The 15,032-nt window shown below is 35.7% G+C and overlaps 1 protein-coding gene across 1 annotated transcript in view; it reads right to left on the bottom strand.

The window, feature by feature from the left end:
* CFAP47 (cilia and flagella associated protein 47) overlaps nt 1–15,032 on the bottom strand; it is a 296,044-nt gene that overhangs the window by 182,001 nt on the left and 99,011 nt on the right. Inside the window, exons 36-39 of the mRNA XM_030456465.1 lie at nt 8,296–8,430; nt 7,689–7,801; nt 1,106–1,256; nt 97–185 (exon numbers count right to left, since the gene is read on the bottom strand). Coding sequence (XP_030312325.1) covers nt 97–185; nt 1,106–1,256; nt 7,689–7,801; nt 8,296–8,430 — 488 coding nt within the window. The remainder of the gene's footprint in view (nt 1–96; nt 186–1,105; nt 1,257–7,688; nt 7,802–8,295; nt 8,431–15,032) is intronic.

The raw sequence follows: 15,032 nt of genomic DNA, 5'->3' as shown, positions 1-15,032 counted from the left end.
TCCCTATAATTTAACCTCAAGCTTCTGGATTTTTAAGGTGAAAAAAGTTACGGAAAAGAGTTGACAAAACAGCATAATCATTGAAGATTTGTCTACCTGAATATGCCATCACTTCTGAAGGGATTAGTAACATTTATGACAACTTTCTTCAGCTCATAACATGGGGATTTACATTTGAATATATCCTAAAAGAGAATGAAAATTTTTATCAATATGAAAAAGTTGCAGAACCACATTCACGTATAATAAATGAACAAACAGGAACATATTACAGAACAGAACCATGTGTTTGACCACTGTTAACAACAAAATTAATATAATTTAAATGCTACACTTTGTTACCAGGAAAGAACAGTGAAAGCCTATTTCTTTTCAAAAAATACATTAAACTTCACTCCATTTTTTACCTTCTTCCATGGCACAGTGCCAAGAATTAAACTATCTTTTTTTTCCTTCTTATTTTTCCATGGCCTCTATTTTTCAGTCTTGCCCCAACATTTCTTTCTAACAACAGTGTTTATTGGTATGGTGTAGAGTCATGTAAAAAATCATTCCATAAACACAATCTAAGTTCATAAGATCTATCCATATCTGTTCCATGAATGTTTGATAACAAATGATGGAACACATGCCTATCTCTGCTATGGCTGTTTCAGAGGTAAATCCTAGATCTACACATTATCTCAAGTTAAAAAGAACAAATATTAACCTGGCAGCAACTAACAAAAGTTTTAAAATTTATTCCCAGTCTAGGCATGATTTATATCCTTAGGAATCTTAGATATTTCTCTAGGCTTGTTTCTGTGTAAAACCATAGAACCGAGAACCATAGAGTCATCAGGGTTGGATAGGATATTCAAGATCATCAAGTCAAACCACCAGTGCTATACCACTGTAACCTCTAAATCATCTCCCAAAGCACCACGGTTTTCTTGTATGTAGGCTAAGAGTGTATGTATGTAGGCAAATAGTGGAAACCAGAAAAGGCTAATAATGCTCACACTAACTCAAATTTTTATTTTTGCCTCAGTTAACTTTTGTTTGATACACCATACAGCTGAACAATACTTTTGCAGCAGTAGCAATCACACACACATAAACTTACAGCAGGCTCAATATGCTTGACTTCAGATTTCAGAGAGAATGACATCGAGGCACCATTTATTCCACCTACACTCTTTGAGGTCAGTAGCAACACTGCTTCAGCAGGGCGCAGAAAACGACTGGTGAATTCCACATTTATGATTTTTTGTCCCCTAGGAAAAAATAAACAATTAAAAACCAATTAATATAATAGTAATAATAACAATACTAGTAGTAGTAGTAATAATAAAAGTTTAGACAGACAAAAAATTGCAGCTCAGAAATTATTCAGCAATGTCATTTCAGGAACATGTTTTAGAGTCTTTGTAATGGAAGGGGTTAGAAAAGGAAGTAATTTGTTTCTTTTGAAATACTTTGCTTTAGTTCACTATTCTGCCTAAGAATACTTTAAAATATGCTAGTAAAATAACTATATTGATATACAAAGAATAATATTGAGCCCTTAGCCCTTTTTATGACCTCAGCATGGAGCTTAATTATTCTTGCCACACACACTAGCACAGAAAATTCTCTTTCCTTATAGTATTACCCAAACCTAATAACTTATTTACTTTATGCTCCCCAATTAATAGCTATTTGTGAGCTAAACATTCTGACATCCTAGTATCCTTGTCATCACTGATCTTAGGCAGATCTAGAAGTGCTTAATCAAATCCTCAGTAAAGACTGAGAAACAAAAAAAGAAACAAACCCACTTGAATGATTAGTAAAGTTAATTACTTAAGAAGTGGAAAAAACCGAAGGTCTCTGATATAAGAAACAGCTATAGTCTCTGATGGGAAAGGAAACTAGAAGAGAGCAGACCACATGGAAAGAGCTTAGACTAGGTAAAGGTACCCTGGGAACTACCAACCTGGAAAGTAAGGAAGCTTATTGAAGTACTAAGTTGTTAGGGTTTTAAAATCATAAGGGCAAAGATTGCCAGTGCAAAGATTGCAGGACCTTATCAGACAACAAAATTACAGTTCTGTAAAGAGAATCACTCAGGGAAAGCAGTTTTATTTACATAAAATTATGGCCTCCAACCCATTATAACTCATCATTGATTTGTGAGATGTTGTAATTCATTTGGGATCTGTAAGAGTTTCATGAAAACATCAGCACAGTGTTGGGGAACTTCCAATAAAGCCAATGAAGTGTTAGGAATAATTAGAAAAGTAACATAAAACAATGCAGAGATCACCATTAGGCCACCAAAGGGCTCAAAATGTAATTATTGTTTACACCTCTTTTCCTCAAAAAATGATATAGCAGAATTGAAAAAAGCTCAAACTACAGCTAGAATGACTATAGGTAATATAAGTAGCCCAGCATAACCTCTGGGATTAACACCTAGCAGAAAGAAGTATGATATTACCCAGAGTTCTTCCTAAGACCAAAAGTTACAGGATCTCATTTCTGACAACTGATGATGAAATCTGGGTTGTTCTGAAAATCTGGCTCTTACCACTTCGATGTTCCTGCTGCAGAGCTCCCAGGCATTACCACTTTTGGTAGTGAAAAGTTGCTAAAGTCCACAAAGTCTGAGTCTCCTAAACTGCCCTGCTATTCAAAACATCCTGGAAAAAGCATCCTGAGACTGCAGGCTCTCAGAGAAGTGTACTGCCTGAGACATTACCTTCCAAACCCACCTTAAGGTCAAAGTTTTAAAGATTCTTTTCTTGTCACAAATAGAAATGACAGGGAAATGGATTGCATGAACATTCTTCCTGATCTTTGCCCTCTGGCTAATGCAACAGCAGAGAAATCTGATTTGAATTGTCAACTGTTGCCTTCTGTGCAAAGCCAGCATCAGGAAAATACAAAATTGCTTAGATTTACATTTATTCTATTAATCTGTGTTATGATCAATGTAAAGTGAAGGAAAACTCAGCTTATGGAGTCGCTCTATGGCCTCGTTCATGCTCACGTAATCCTAACCAGCTCTATCTCACACACTTGTTCTGATACACTGGAGGGGTGAAAGATTCTTAATTACTTCATCACCTCAGCGTGTACCATTTTTCAAAAAAACCAAGAAACCATATTTTCTCTCTTCTTTCTTCTATCTGTTATACTTTGTTGTAAGAAAAAAATGTATGGAGGGGATAAATTTGCAGATTTTAAGATCAACAGAAATTACTAGGTAACACAATCTGAAGTAGTTCTACATACATTGCAGGCCATTATGTGCAACCCAATCATCCGTCAATTTCTTCTGACAAGTATTGCTTAACAGAAGCATTTTTCTGAGACAGAATCTCGTATTACCTAAGGCAGAAGGCTAGATCTAAAACGTTCTGAGATCACATTCTGAACCATTTTCCATGTTCTCTGATTTTAAAAATGCCTACAGTTAAAGAATTTGGCATTTAGATAAATATTATTCCTGTTAATAGCTAATTACCTTGCTACTTCCAGGTTGAATTCGTACAACTCCAGCTTCAAGCTGCTGTTCTTAGAAAAAGTTTTGTTCTGTATTTTTTGCAGTTGGACAGGCCCCTTTCCCAACAAGGTGATTTTATATATTGAATAAGTCGCCTTCATAATTTCTATTGTTACAGAATCCAGACCAAGTAACTTATGGGCATGTCTAAACCACATAAGAGAGCCAGAGATATTTGTATTACTGTGGTGAACTGCAAGACTGTATGGAACAGTGCAGTGCCCTGGGAAGTGCGAATCTCAGGTCAGAAGTCATAGAATCAGAGACTGGTTTGGGTTGGAAGGATTATTAAAGATCTTCTAGTTCCAGCAGCTGCTGCCATGAGCAGGGACACCTCCCACTAGACCAGGTTGCTCAAAGCTCGATTCAACCAGGCCTTGAACACTCCCAGGGAGGGGGCAGCCACAACTTCCCTGGGCAACCTCTTCCAGTGTCTCACTATCCTCACACTAAAGGATTTGCTACATGACCTTACAGAGAGTCTTTTCTGTAGGCCTCCTTCAGGTGGTAGGAAGAGTGATACAAGGCCTCCTTGGAGCCTCTTCTCCAGGCTGCACAACCTCAGCTCTCAGCTTGTCCTGGTAAGAGGGGTGCTCTAACACTCTGATCATCTTCATTGCTGTCTTCTGGAGTCCCTCCAACAGCTCCATCTCCTTCCTGTGCTGGGGAGGCCACAATGGGACACAGTAATCTGTGGCTCTCACCTCGCAGCCCAGGATACAGTTGGCATGTAATTACATTATATGCAAGATACAATAATCAGCTACACTGAATATGTTCTAACGCATCTCAAAAGACGGAGCAGAACAGTATAGTTTTCAGAAGCTTTCCTTGATGTTCAGCTTCTTAGGATTGAAGCTAGTTTCATTTCAGCCCTTTGATATTAAATCAATATTCATTCTTGGCAGGTACTGGGTGTAGCTGGGAAGGTTTTGGCAGCAGAGGACTTTAGGCCTCAGGTGCAGCCTCTGTGAGCAGAGACCAGGCACTGTTATGCACAGGACACAGAGAGCTGAGCAGGCTCCATAATGGACCCGCTGCAGGACACAGCTGAGCCCATTAGCCAAGCTGGTGGCACCTCTGTAAAAATGTGTTTTAGAAAGGGCAAAAATGTAAGGAAGACAGAGAAGAAAGGACAAAAGCAGTGAGGAACAGCAGAAGGAACATCAAGGACACAGAGGGAAATGGGGCTTCAGCTGCAGGAACACATTTCACTGCAGCATGTTGAAAGCACCACACTGGAGCAGATATCTACAGTGCAGCCCAGACAGAACACTATGCTGGAGCAGTTGGATATTTCATTAAGGAATTGTGGTCAGTGAATGGCCCTGAAGACTGTAACCCAAGGAAGGACTCAGGGAACAGGGGAAACTCGTGAAGAGGAAGGAGAGAGGACTGTCATGAAGTGACTACAGCCATCCACTCCTCATCAAACCTGCTCCATTCAGGGACCTGCTCCATTCAGGGTGACAGTGGGACAACGCAGAGCACTCAAGAATGAAGGAATGAAGTCAAGTCTGTGAGTGAGGAATTCTCTGAGTGGGAAAGAGGTGAAGTGATCTTTTAATTTTTACCTTTGTTTCTCACTGCAGAATTCTGTTTTATTTGATGATAAATTAAATCAAAGTCGAGTCTGTTTTGCCTGCACCAGTAATTGGTAAGCAGACTCCTCATCTTTATCTCAGCCATAAACTTTTCCATCACATTTTCTCCCTCTGCCAGTTGAGGAGTGGCAGTGAGAGAGCAGCTGGATATCTGTCTGACAGATGGCCAAGCTTCACACACTCACTGCATCTTACTTGGCATCTCTACCTAATGCTGCATCACTGCTTCCTATTATACTTAAGTAACATCTCTTCATTATACTTTGATTTTCTTCTCAAAATTTCCCCTTATCTGTTTCACTTATCAGTTTCTTACAGTTCATCTCTCCAGGAAATCAAACACAATTCTTTAAGACTGGGCCTTCATCTGCAGAACCCTCTATGCCAAGCGTGCTCACCCAGCAGGCTCAACAGGATTAGGCAGCCACAAATCCTTGTCAGTCATCTTAATGATAAACAGTCATCTTAATCCAATTTTAGTTAATGCTTAATAAAGGAATGTATATTTGGCAGATAATTAGAGACAAGTCTCTATGTATGGCATGTCTTACTTAAAGTCTTCCAGTTCTCCAATCAGAAGACTGACAGGTTTCAGTTTCTTTCTCCTTCCTTTGAAGGCTGTGGTTCATCTTTTCCACTGTAATTGCCTGAATTATCATGAGTCAATATTCTCTGAACTGCCAACATTTCCCTTGACTTTTACCCTGCAAATCCAGCAAAGTAAACTACAACTTGCCTGCATCCCTGCAGCAGGCCTTCACAAGGCAACAGCTGCTACTTTTAACTGCATCTTATTTATTAGTTCATCTAAAGTATCTCAGGAGGAAAAAAAAAAAAAAAAGGCTGGCTAGTATCAAACAAGCTTGAAGTAAACGCCAAACTAGTGGTGAAAGCATATCCATATTTATCTATAATATTCATAAATTCAAAAGGAACAGTTTCAAACCAGGGGGGAAAGGATGAGATATCTGACCTGAAGTTGTCTGATTCTTTACAGGTACTCAGAAACTTTTTCTAAGTATAACCCTTGTTTTTAAACTAGAACTCCTGTTCAACCCATCTCACCAATGTGTAGAGTTCTCAGTCATTTCCCTGAGAATACTAAGCAAGCCAGTAACCATGAAGAACCTATTTTTCATCTAGCAACGAAGCTTACAAGTAAGGTTATAATATGATAAACTCTTCAGAGGTCACCAGTGGCTGACTGGCACTTCCACAAGCTTTTATTTCTATCCATTTTTTTCAAATATCTGTTGCTGTATCTATTGCCAAGCAGCTCAAGGACAAGGTTGTAGACATTTGCTTGTGTCTTGTTTTGTTTGTTTTGGTTTTTTTTAAAGGTGAAGTGAAAAACAGCCATGGAATTGACCTTTCAAAGAAACACATGATATTTTCAAGGATGACATTTTTATGTTAATTCTTATTTGAAGCAGTTGCAAAGAAAATGCTGTCAAATCAGCCTCACAGCTCACTGTAAACACAGTATTATTTGTTTTCGCTTTTGCACATATTTACAATAGGTATGTAATTTAATACTGAAATACTGATCATCCTTAAAGAGCACTGCGTTTATGTACACATATTTCACAATATATATTTCAAATTTTTCTTCTTCACAGGTTATTTTCAGACAAATGCCAACCTTTGTTTTCTTTTTTAAAATCTCATATACATTTTATCTGCACAGAAATATCTTAAATAGATCTGGAGTCTAAACTGAAAAGTTTTAATTTACAACCAGAATCACTATTAAAACCACTTTGTCTCCAATAGTTAAACGAGGGTTAGTGAAATTCCTGTCTTTAGTCCCAAAGCTATATAGCACAGAAAGAGTAAAACACAGCAAATACAAAGATAGCAACATACCATGAGTATTTCTGATAACAAAATGTTAACGACCTAATGTTTTTACAAAAATAAATCCCTCCAAGATCCTTTGAAGACTTTAAGAAATGTAAAATAGAGAAATAGCTACCTTGCAGCTGCAATAATTTGTCTTGGTGGGGAAGAAGAATGGGGGCAAAAAGAAGCAGTCTTACACTACTATCAAACCTGTGCCACAGTATCTCAAATTCCCATCCATGCTTTTAATTAATAAGAAAGAAAAAATGAAATCTTAGAAGAAACAATTTTTCCCTGCTCATTCTCCCACAAGGCATTGATGTTAAAAATGTGAATCAAAATCACAGAGCAAATATTCCAAATTTAGTTGGATAAAAAAACCAAAAGAAAAGTTCCAAACTGAAAATGAAGGCTTTCAGTACATTGGGACAGAAATATTAATTGGCTAGAGATAGCTCCCCTAATAGTCTGAAGGCTTGTATTCTGCTCTTAAAGTTCTATTGAGCTAAACTTCAAGTGTTCTATTGATAAATTACTCTGGATTTGTTTTAGGTAAAAGAGTAAAATTCTCATCTTTATACTGAATAATTCTGCCCTGTTTATAGTTGAACATGTTCCTAGTGTTCCAACACTATTAAATTAGTAGCTTTATATTTCCATACTGCTAGATTTAGTAATAACACTAAAAAAAACAAACAAAAAACATTACTCACTTAGGGGCAATGGTGACAGTCTTTCCTTTAGGTAATGAGAAATCATTAGCATCTCTTCCTACAAGAATAGCTTTGTACTTCAAGGTTTTACCGCTTGGGTTTTTCAGACGCACCTGCCGCAATAATGACAACAAAATCAGCCTATTTTCTTTCAATTTTTATACTATAGGACTGCTTTCTGCAGCTAAGTTCCAAAATATCAGCTAAGGATATCACAAATTAAGAACTTCAAACAACCAGTTAGATCATTTTTTCTGCCTAAGGAATATAGACTTTCCACAGATTATCCAAATTCTCTGACTATTCATTTTGCAATGTACATCGCTCTCCTGCGCACATTAATCCCATACTCATCTCTACATTTGACCTCAGATTTATCAGATTTGTAGATTTTTTTTCTGTGCACAGGGTTAAAACAGCAGCAGGAGTGAGAATCAGAAGCCTGAAGAGAAAAAACCGATACGTTCTCCCATCTTCTTTATTTAGTAGCCAAATGATATGAGAAATATTCATTCTTTGTCATAGTATATACATAACATAAATACATGTATACACACAGTGGTTTAACCTTTCAATGCTACAAATTTAAATTAAATTATATCAGTACCTGTTTTACAACAGTAGCATGGAGAGCACCTGTAAATTCTATAGTCTTCACAGCTAAGTAGTGAGGGAGACATTCATACAGGTAGACACATAGAATAAGCATCATGACTGGGTTTGGATCACAGATGTCTGTTGCCTAATATTGAAAGCAAAAAAAGTAAAAATAACTAGATATTCAGTTAAAATATTGCCTCAACTGTTTAGAGATTTAGAACAAAGAAGTTCTTATCATATGAGTACTTTCAACTTAACTTTTCATGTTTAGGCCTATCACTAAAACAGATAAAATTTGTCAGTGCAGAAAAAGATAACTCTTGAGACTACTGACGTGATCTGGTAATAAATCTAGGCACCTTCTTTACCCACTGTTCCGCAGAAACAGATTTTAATCTTATTGGAATGAAGCATATTAGCAAAAGCAAGTAAAATGCACTTACTGAAAAAACATATGCCTTTATTGTCTTTAAATATTTTATTTTTATTTAATTTCTCCATTTATTATTTAAAATACCACCCCAAATACTCCTAGATACATTGTTGCAATTGTTTATGAAGACATTGTCACCATGGAACTAACAACCTAGTTATTTTTATTGCAGATAGCAGCCAGCACATGAAGGGGGCCTACAGGAAAGCAGGGGAGAGGCTTTTCACCCAAGACAGCAGTGACAGGACGAAGCGTAATGGTTTTGAACTGAAAGAGGGTAGATTTAGGTTAAATACTAGGAAAAAATTCTTCACTGTGACTGTAGCAAGATACTGGAATAGGCTGCCTAGGGAGCTGCTGATGTCCCTTCTCAGAGCTGTTTAAGGCCAGGTTGGATGAAGACTTGTGCAGCTTGGTCTAGTGAGAGGTGTTGCTGCCCATAGAAGGGTGTCAGATCTTGATGATCTTTAAGGTCTTTTCCAAGCCTAACCATTCTATGATTCTATGATATTGCAATTATCCCTGCATCGTAGTTATTTGATTAACGGAATTAATTTAAATGGCAGCAGCAAAACAGGTCAAAGCTTTAGTCCTCAACAATTCTGGTAGGTCACTGGAAAGAGAGAGGTAGAAACTCCACCATCAAATACATGAGCATTTGTGAAGACTAATGACAGAGAGAATTAATGATTTAAGTGTCTTCCTGCAAATACAGATAGGAAAAATTTTACAGATTTAAACAAATAAGAACCTGTACACGCTAAATCAAATTAAATGAAGTATTTTAAAACTCCGTACTTAGTACGTTAAAATGTTATAATAAAACTGCCTCAATATACTAAATAAACTTTTACAACCGCAGTTAATTTATCTCCTGAATTATATATCTAGTCACACTGAAAAAAAGACTAGGCAGTAGATTTAAACAGCAACCACTGTATTAACTTGTTATCCTATTAGAAGGGGCTTTTTTCATTCCAGACATCTTATTTGGATCCCTTACATAACCCAGTCATCCAGTACAGCAATATTTTGAAAAATTCCCTCCTTTTCCTAATACCTAGTAAGTGACTACCTTTCTACATCTTCTCACCTTAAATGAAAATCTGCCTATTATTCAAGAGAAATAAATACATCAATAAATAAATAATCTGTTGTTGTGTTGATGAATGTCACTGTCACTGTCTCCAAGCAGCTTGGATGAGTTAACTACAGGTATCCTCATCCCATCACTCTAGAATCAAGATTCCTTCTTCATGTGGTTTAACCACATCATGAATTTGCACCTGTAAACCTCTCAAAGAGTATTCAGAGCACATTTTAACTTATTTTAATAGAGACTTGCACGTTACTTAAAAGCACTGTGAATAAATAAAGTCAATGTCTTCTACATCTGTAGGGTCATGCAAGAGAGCAGTAAAACAGATACAAGACACTTAAATCCCGAGACTTTATGACATGAACCAGCTGTATTGCTTGCTTTTTGAACTTACTAGGAACTTGACAACCTCTAGGGTTACTACTAGTTTATCACTTCATATATAAACACATGAGCAGTAAGGAAAAAGTGTTTTCTTTGTTTACCAATTACAAAAAAATTTGCATCTATTTCTAAGGATATGACCAAGCAAGTCTCAAATGATACACATTCTTTATGACACGAGCATACTTTGGACTACATTATTTGTGTAAAGTCCTAACAGACAAACTAAAGAAGTGTAACTTAAATGGGATGACTTTTTTGTTTACCTGGAAAAGGAACGAAGAGCAATACATGGCTAGTTGCAGGAGTCTCATTGTTCACCATCACCCATTCTCCAGAAACTACTGCAAGTAATCAAACCTCCCACTCAGAATGTTAGCCCACATTGTGTGTCAGGAAATCATAGCTGAGTTGGTAATGGCACATGCATCTCCTCAGATAAGCAATAGTCATACCCATGACTGCTGTGTAAGTAGAGCTCCCACACGTACAAAAATCTCATGTATACATTGTAATCACAAACATACATGCTAATCCAAGATTCCAGTAATCTATTTGTAAATCTAGTATACTATTTCCCTGCTTCTCTGAACATACGTACTTCCCTCAAGCAGAGATTTATAAGGAAGGTCTTGTAATCACCTGGAAAATCAGAAACCCTGCAACACACTAGATACGACTGATGGTAGAAGAGTGTAGGGTGATAGTTTGAGATCCCTGATGCGAAGAGACAACTATAACTGACTCCGGCTGACTCCTGCTGTGGTAATATGGAGAGAGAATGTAATAGTCTAGTACAAGCCTTAGTTATCTTTTCTGGGAAAGTTAAGAAAGCAACACAAACGGTTATGTAGCCCTTTTGAGACGATCAGATTAAAGAAAAAAAAAAAAAGAAAGAAAGAAGGAAAGTAAATAAATACAGTCCTTCTAATAAAATGTGACATTGGTGGAATTATGTTGAATAGGAGCCTAAGTTTTTGACACAACAACTTTTGTGAAATATTTTTAAAACTTTGTTCTTCTTATAAAAATAATCTCACAGTTACATTTTATTATCATTGTACCTTTTTTATGACCAAAACTTCTTATTAAAACCTTTTCAACTTTATTTGATTCTAATACTTTGTCAGCAAAGCCTGATTTTAATATTTATTGTCATTACTCATTAAATTTCCAGGGACCTTCGAGAATAAGAAATATATATTTCTTCCTTAGAACTACATTATGCCTGTTTTTGTAGTACTGCACTTTCAGTCTCCATATTATTTTATTTTTATAACCAACTATATTTTCGTAGTCAACAGGATTAGAAGATGTTTATCACCTAAATGGAGCATTAGAGGATAAAAGCTCCTTAAATCTTTTTCTTAATTGATTCATATGAGGCAATTTTCATAATGAACCATTTATTCCAGCACCTCAGTACTCTCCAGCAGATTTACCAAGGGAATGGATATTACTTCTAAAGAGCAGCATGAAGGAAACAGAGCAGTTATTTAGTCAGTCACCTGCTCTCTGATGATAGAAATATGTCTGCTTCTAGTACTGAATAGGAAAAATGTTGCACATTTAGATTATCAAAAGAAAATGTAGCAATTTTTTTTAATCGAAGAAAAAATTTGCATGGATTTTGTTTTCCTCTTTGGTATTAGGGTTATAAAATGAAGATTGAAATCAATATTATTGAGATATGTGAAGAAAGTATTACTTTATTAATGTTGCCACATGCCCTAAAAGACAATCAACTATAGATAAACCCAACTCAATAAAGGAGCTTGATGGGTAGCACTAGTCCCCTGTGGATTCCTACTACAAACTTTGAAATCAAAGTAAAAATTTCATTCTTTTTATCAGAAACTTCTGGATTACTGCATTTACTCTGCTTCCCAAATATTAATGAAGAAAGCTTGGGAAAATACATCACATTTATAAGCTTCATGGGCTGTAAAAGGGAAAAAAAAAATTTGCCTCTTCAGTACTGTTTGTAGCACAGCAAGAGAGATATGTAGGCATATTTATCACCCTATATATATCAATTAATTTTCCTTTCAAAGTTGAAGTTCCACACAAGAGCATGTATTGATGCACTTCTACAAACCAGCCAAAAAACACAATAGTGAGCCTATCTTAGAATTCTGCAGAACAGATCCTGTTCCTCTGGATAGTTCCTCCTGAAGGCATAACAAAAAGTTTTATGAAGGTTACTCGTTAGAATGCAAAAGCAGCTGTGATGACACTGGACAAGAACCCACAAGATCTAAATGCTCATGTATCTCTTGGATTACCAGAGAGTCACTATCCCATTGTTCTGCTTCTGCCATCAGAGAGTTGCTCGAGTAAAGAGTGTAAGAAACCATACAAATATAAAGCAGTCTTTCTACTGCCATAATTTCCCAGCTTCTGGAAATTAGTGGCTTAAGGATTTATTGGTTATTGTTAAACACCTCTGTGTCATTATTTAAATTCTTCTCTGTTTCATTCTGTACATACAGAAACAAGCCTGAGTGTCACTAACTGCTTGTTACTTTACTTCAAAATTGGCTGTTTAGTTTTCTTCCTCTTTTGGTGTTACTGAACTGCAATATTGGCTGAAATCTATTGCCTAAAACATAGAACCATAAAAAGCAGATGACATTTAAGCCCTAAGACAGGATGCTAAGAAAAATGATGCATCACTGAGCACAAGTACAAACAGATCCACCCTCAAACAGCTTCTGCTTGATGACTGATGAATCAGCAACTGACAAATTTCTTCAGCTAGTAACAGATGCACTTTGACATAATAATTTTGTGAAGAAAAGGGTAGAAAGGGCCAATACTTTCATCTTTAGAGAAGCCACCTTCTTTCAATATGGCATAAGAAACCTCAGTAGCTTAATGGAAATATTCCATGTGGAAAAATCTTTATACAAAGTAAGAACCTAAGAAGAGCCTATTGGCTCAAGTCATGGGAAAAAAGGAAACCACTACAAGCTAATGCCTAAAAAAAAAAAAAGATACAGCAAGTACACACACACACACTTGTGTATTGCCCAAGCTAAAGCACCAGGCTTCCTGAACCACATATGATTTATTTCTGAGAGAAACCTTTTATTTTTCTTCCAAGCCTATTCACTTTTCCCCTTTGAGTCTGTGTAAAAACTATAAAAGCAGCCTCAGAAAACTCTCCTTTAGAAGTTATGTTCCGTATAACAAAGAAAGAATCTGAAAGAAAAGATGGAGCTATAAACTGCAAGTTTTCTTAATGAATGTGCTCTAAATAAATGCTATAACACTAAGCATTTCAAGTAAAACTTGCTTTCAACAGATAGAAAAGAAAGAAAGAAAGAAAGAAAGAAAGAAAGAAAGAAAGAAAGAAAGAAAGAAAGAGAAAGAAAGAAAGAGAAAGAAAGAAAGAAAGAAAGAAAGAAAGAAAGAAAGAAAGAAAGAAAGAAAGAAAGAAAGAAAGAAAGAAAGAAAGAAAGAAAGAAAGAAAGAAAGAAAGAGAAAGAAAGAAGAAAGAAAGAAAGAAAGAAAGAAAGAAAGAAAGAAAGAAAGAAGAAAGAAAGAGAGAAAGAAGAAAGAAAGAAAGAAAGAAAGAAAGAAAGAAAGAAAGAAAGAAAGAAAGAAAGAAAGAAAAAGAAAGAAAGAAAGAAAGAAAGAAAGAGAAAGAAAGAAAGAAAGAAAGAAAGAAAGAAAGAAAGAAAGAGAAAGAGAAAGAAAGAAAGAAAGAAAGAAAGAAAGAAAGAAAGAAAGAAAGAAAGAAAGAAAGAAGAAAAGAAAGAAAGAAAGAAAGAAAGAAAGAAAGAGAGAAAGAAAGAGAAAGAGAGAAAGAAAGAAAGAAAGAGAGAAAGAAAGAAAGAAAGAAAGAAAGAAAGAAAGAAAGAAAGAAAGAAAGAAAGAAAGAAAGAAAGAAAGAAAGAAAGAAAGAAAGAAAGAAAGAAAGAAAGAAAGAAAGAGAGAAAGAAAGAAAGAAAGAAAGAAAGAAGAAAGAATCTGAAAAATATTTTGATGTTTTTCCATTCACTTATCTCAGTAATGGCTATTGAATAGCAACAAGTATTTGTAGGAGAAGTTATTCCAAAATAGCTGAGGATTTATTCCTCTACTGTTCACCTTTCTAAAATTTTCATTTAAGATAGCAAAGATGCCAGAGCAGATTATTTGCTGAAGCCTAACTTTCTTTTGCCACCTACTTATTTCCATTTAGGTCAGAAATCCTTCCCTCAGAAAACAGTATTCTCTCTTATTCTGTTTTGATTTCATAAAACTGTATTTGTGACATTAGACTACTACTCTATGAAATAAAAAAAAAATAAAAATCAGAATAATTCAAAACAACATACAGCAGAAAATTCACACAGCCTATGAAGACTATTTGCTTTAGAAAATTCTGTTAGCAAAATATAGAAATAAATAAACTTTAATATCTATGCCATAATTTGTATCCATAGCAAAGTTTCTTGAAAAATGAAAATAGCCTCTCACATTTCTTGACGTGCTGGGTGCTTGTTAGCTTTTAATCTGTGCTTTAGTTAGTGCCTAATTAAATAAATTCCTGCATAAATTATTACACTTCAAACTCTAAATATTCTAATTTAGTACTGTACCAAAATTGGACAAGAAATTCAAGAGGTAGTTGACAGGTTCTATCATAAAACCAGAGTTATTTAGTTGTTACAATGCCACCACCTCTGTGCCTTTACTTCTGCAACCAACTCTCCACATTTTCAATCACATGCACATTACAAAAGTCTTGTCCTTAGTACTACTTCCACTACTGCTAAAAAATAATCATTTTTAAATACTTACAAACAATGACTTTTGATTTTATGAAAACAGGCTAATG

Source organism: Calypte anna, chromosome 1, assembly GCF_003957555.1.
Source record: "Calypte anna isolate BGI_N300 chromosome 1, bCalAnn1_v1.p, whole genome shotgun sequence".
NCBI lineage: Eukaryota > Metazoa > Chordata > Aves > Apodiformes > Trochilidae > Calypte > Calypte anna.
Note: the sequence above shows the minus strand (reverse complement) of the source record. Positions and strands in the feature narration are given on the sequence as shown.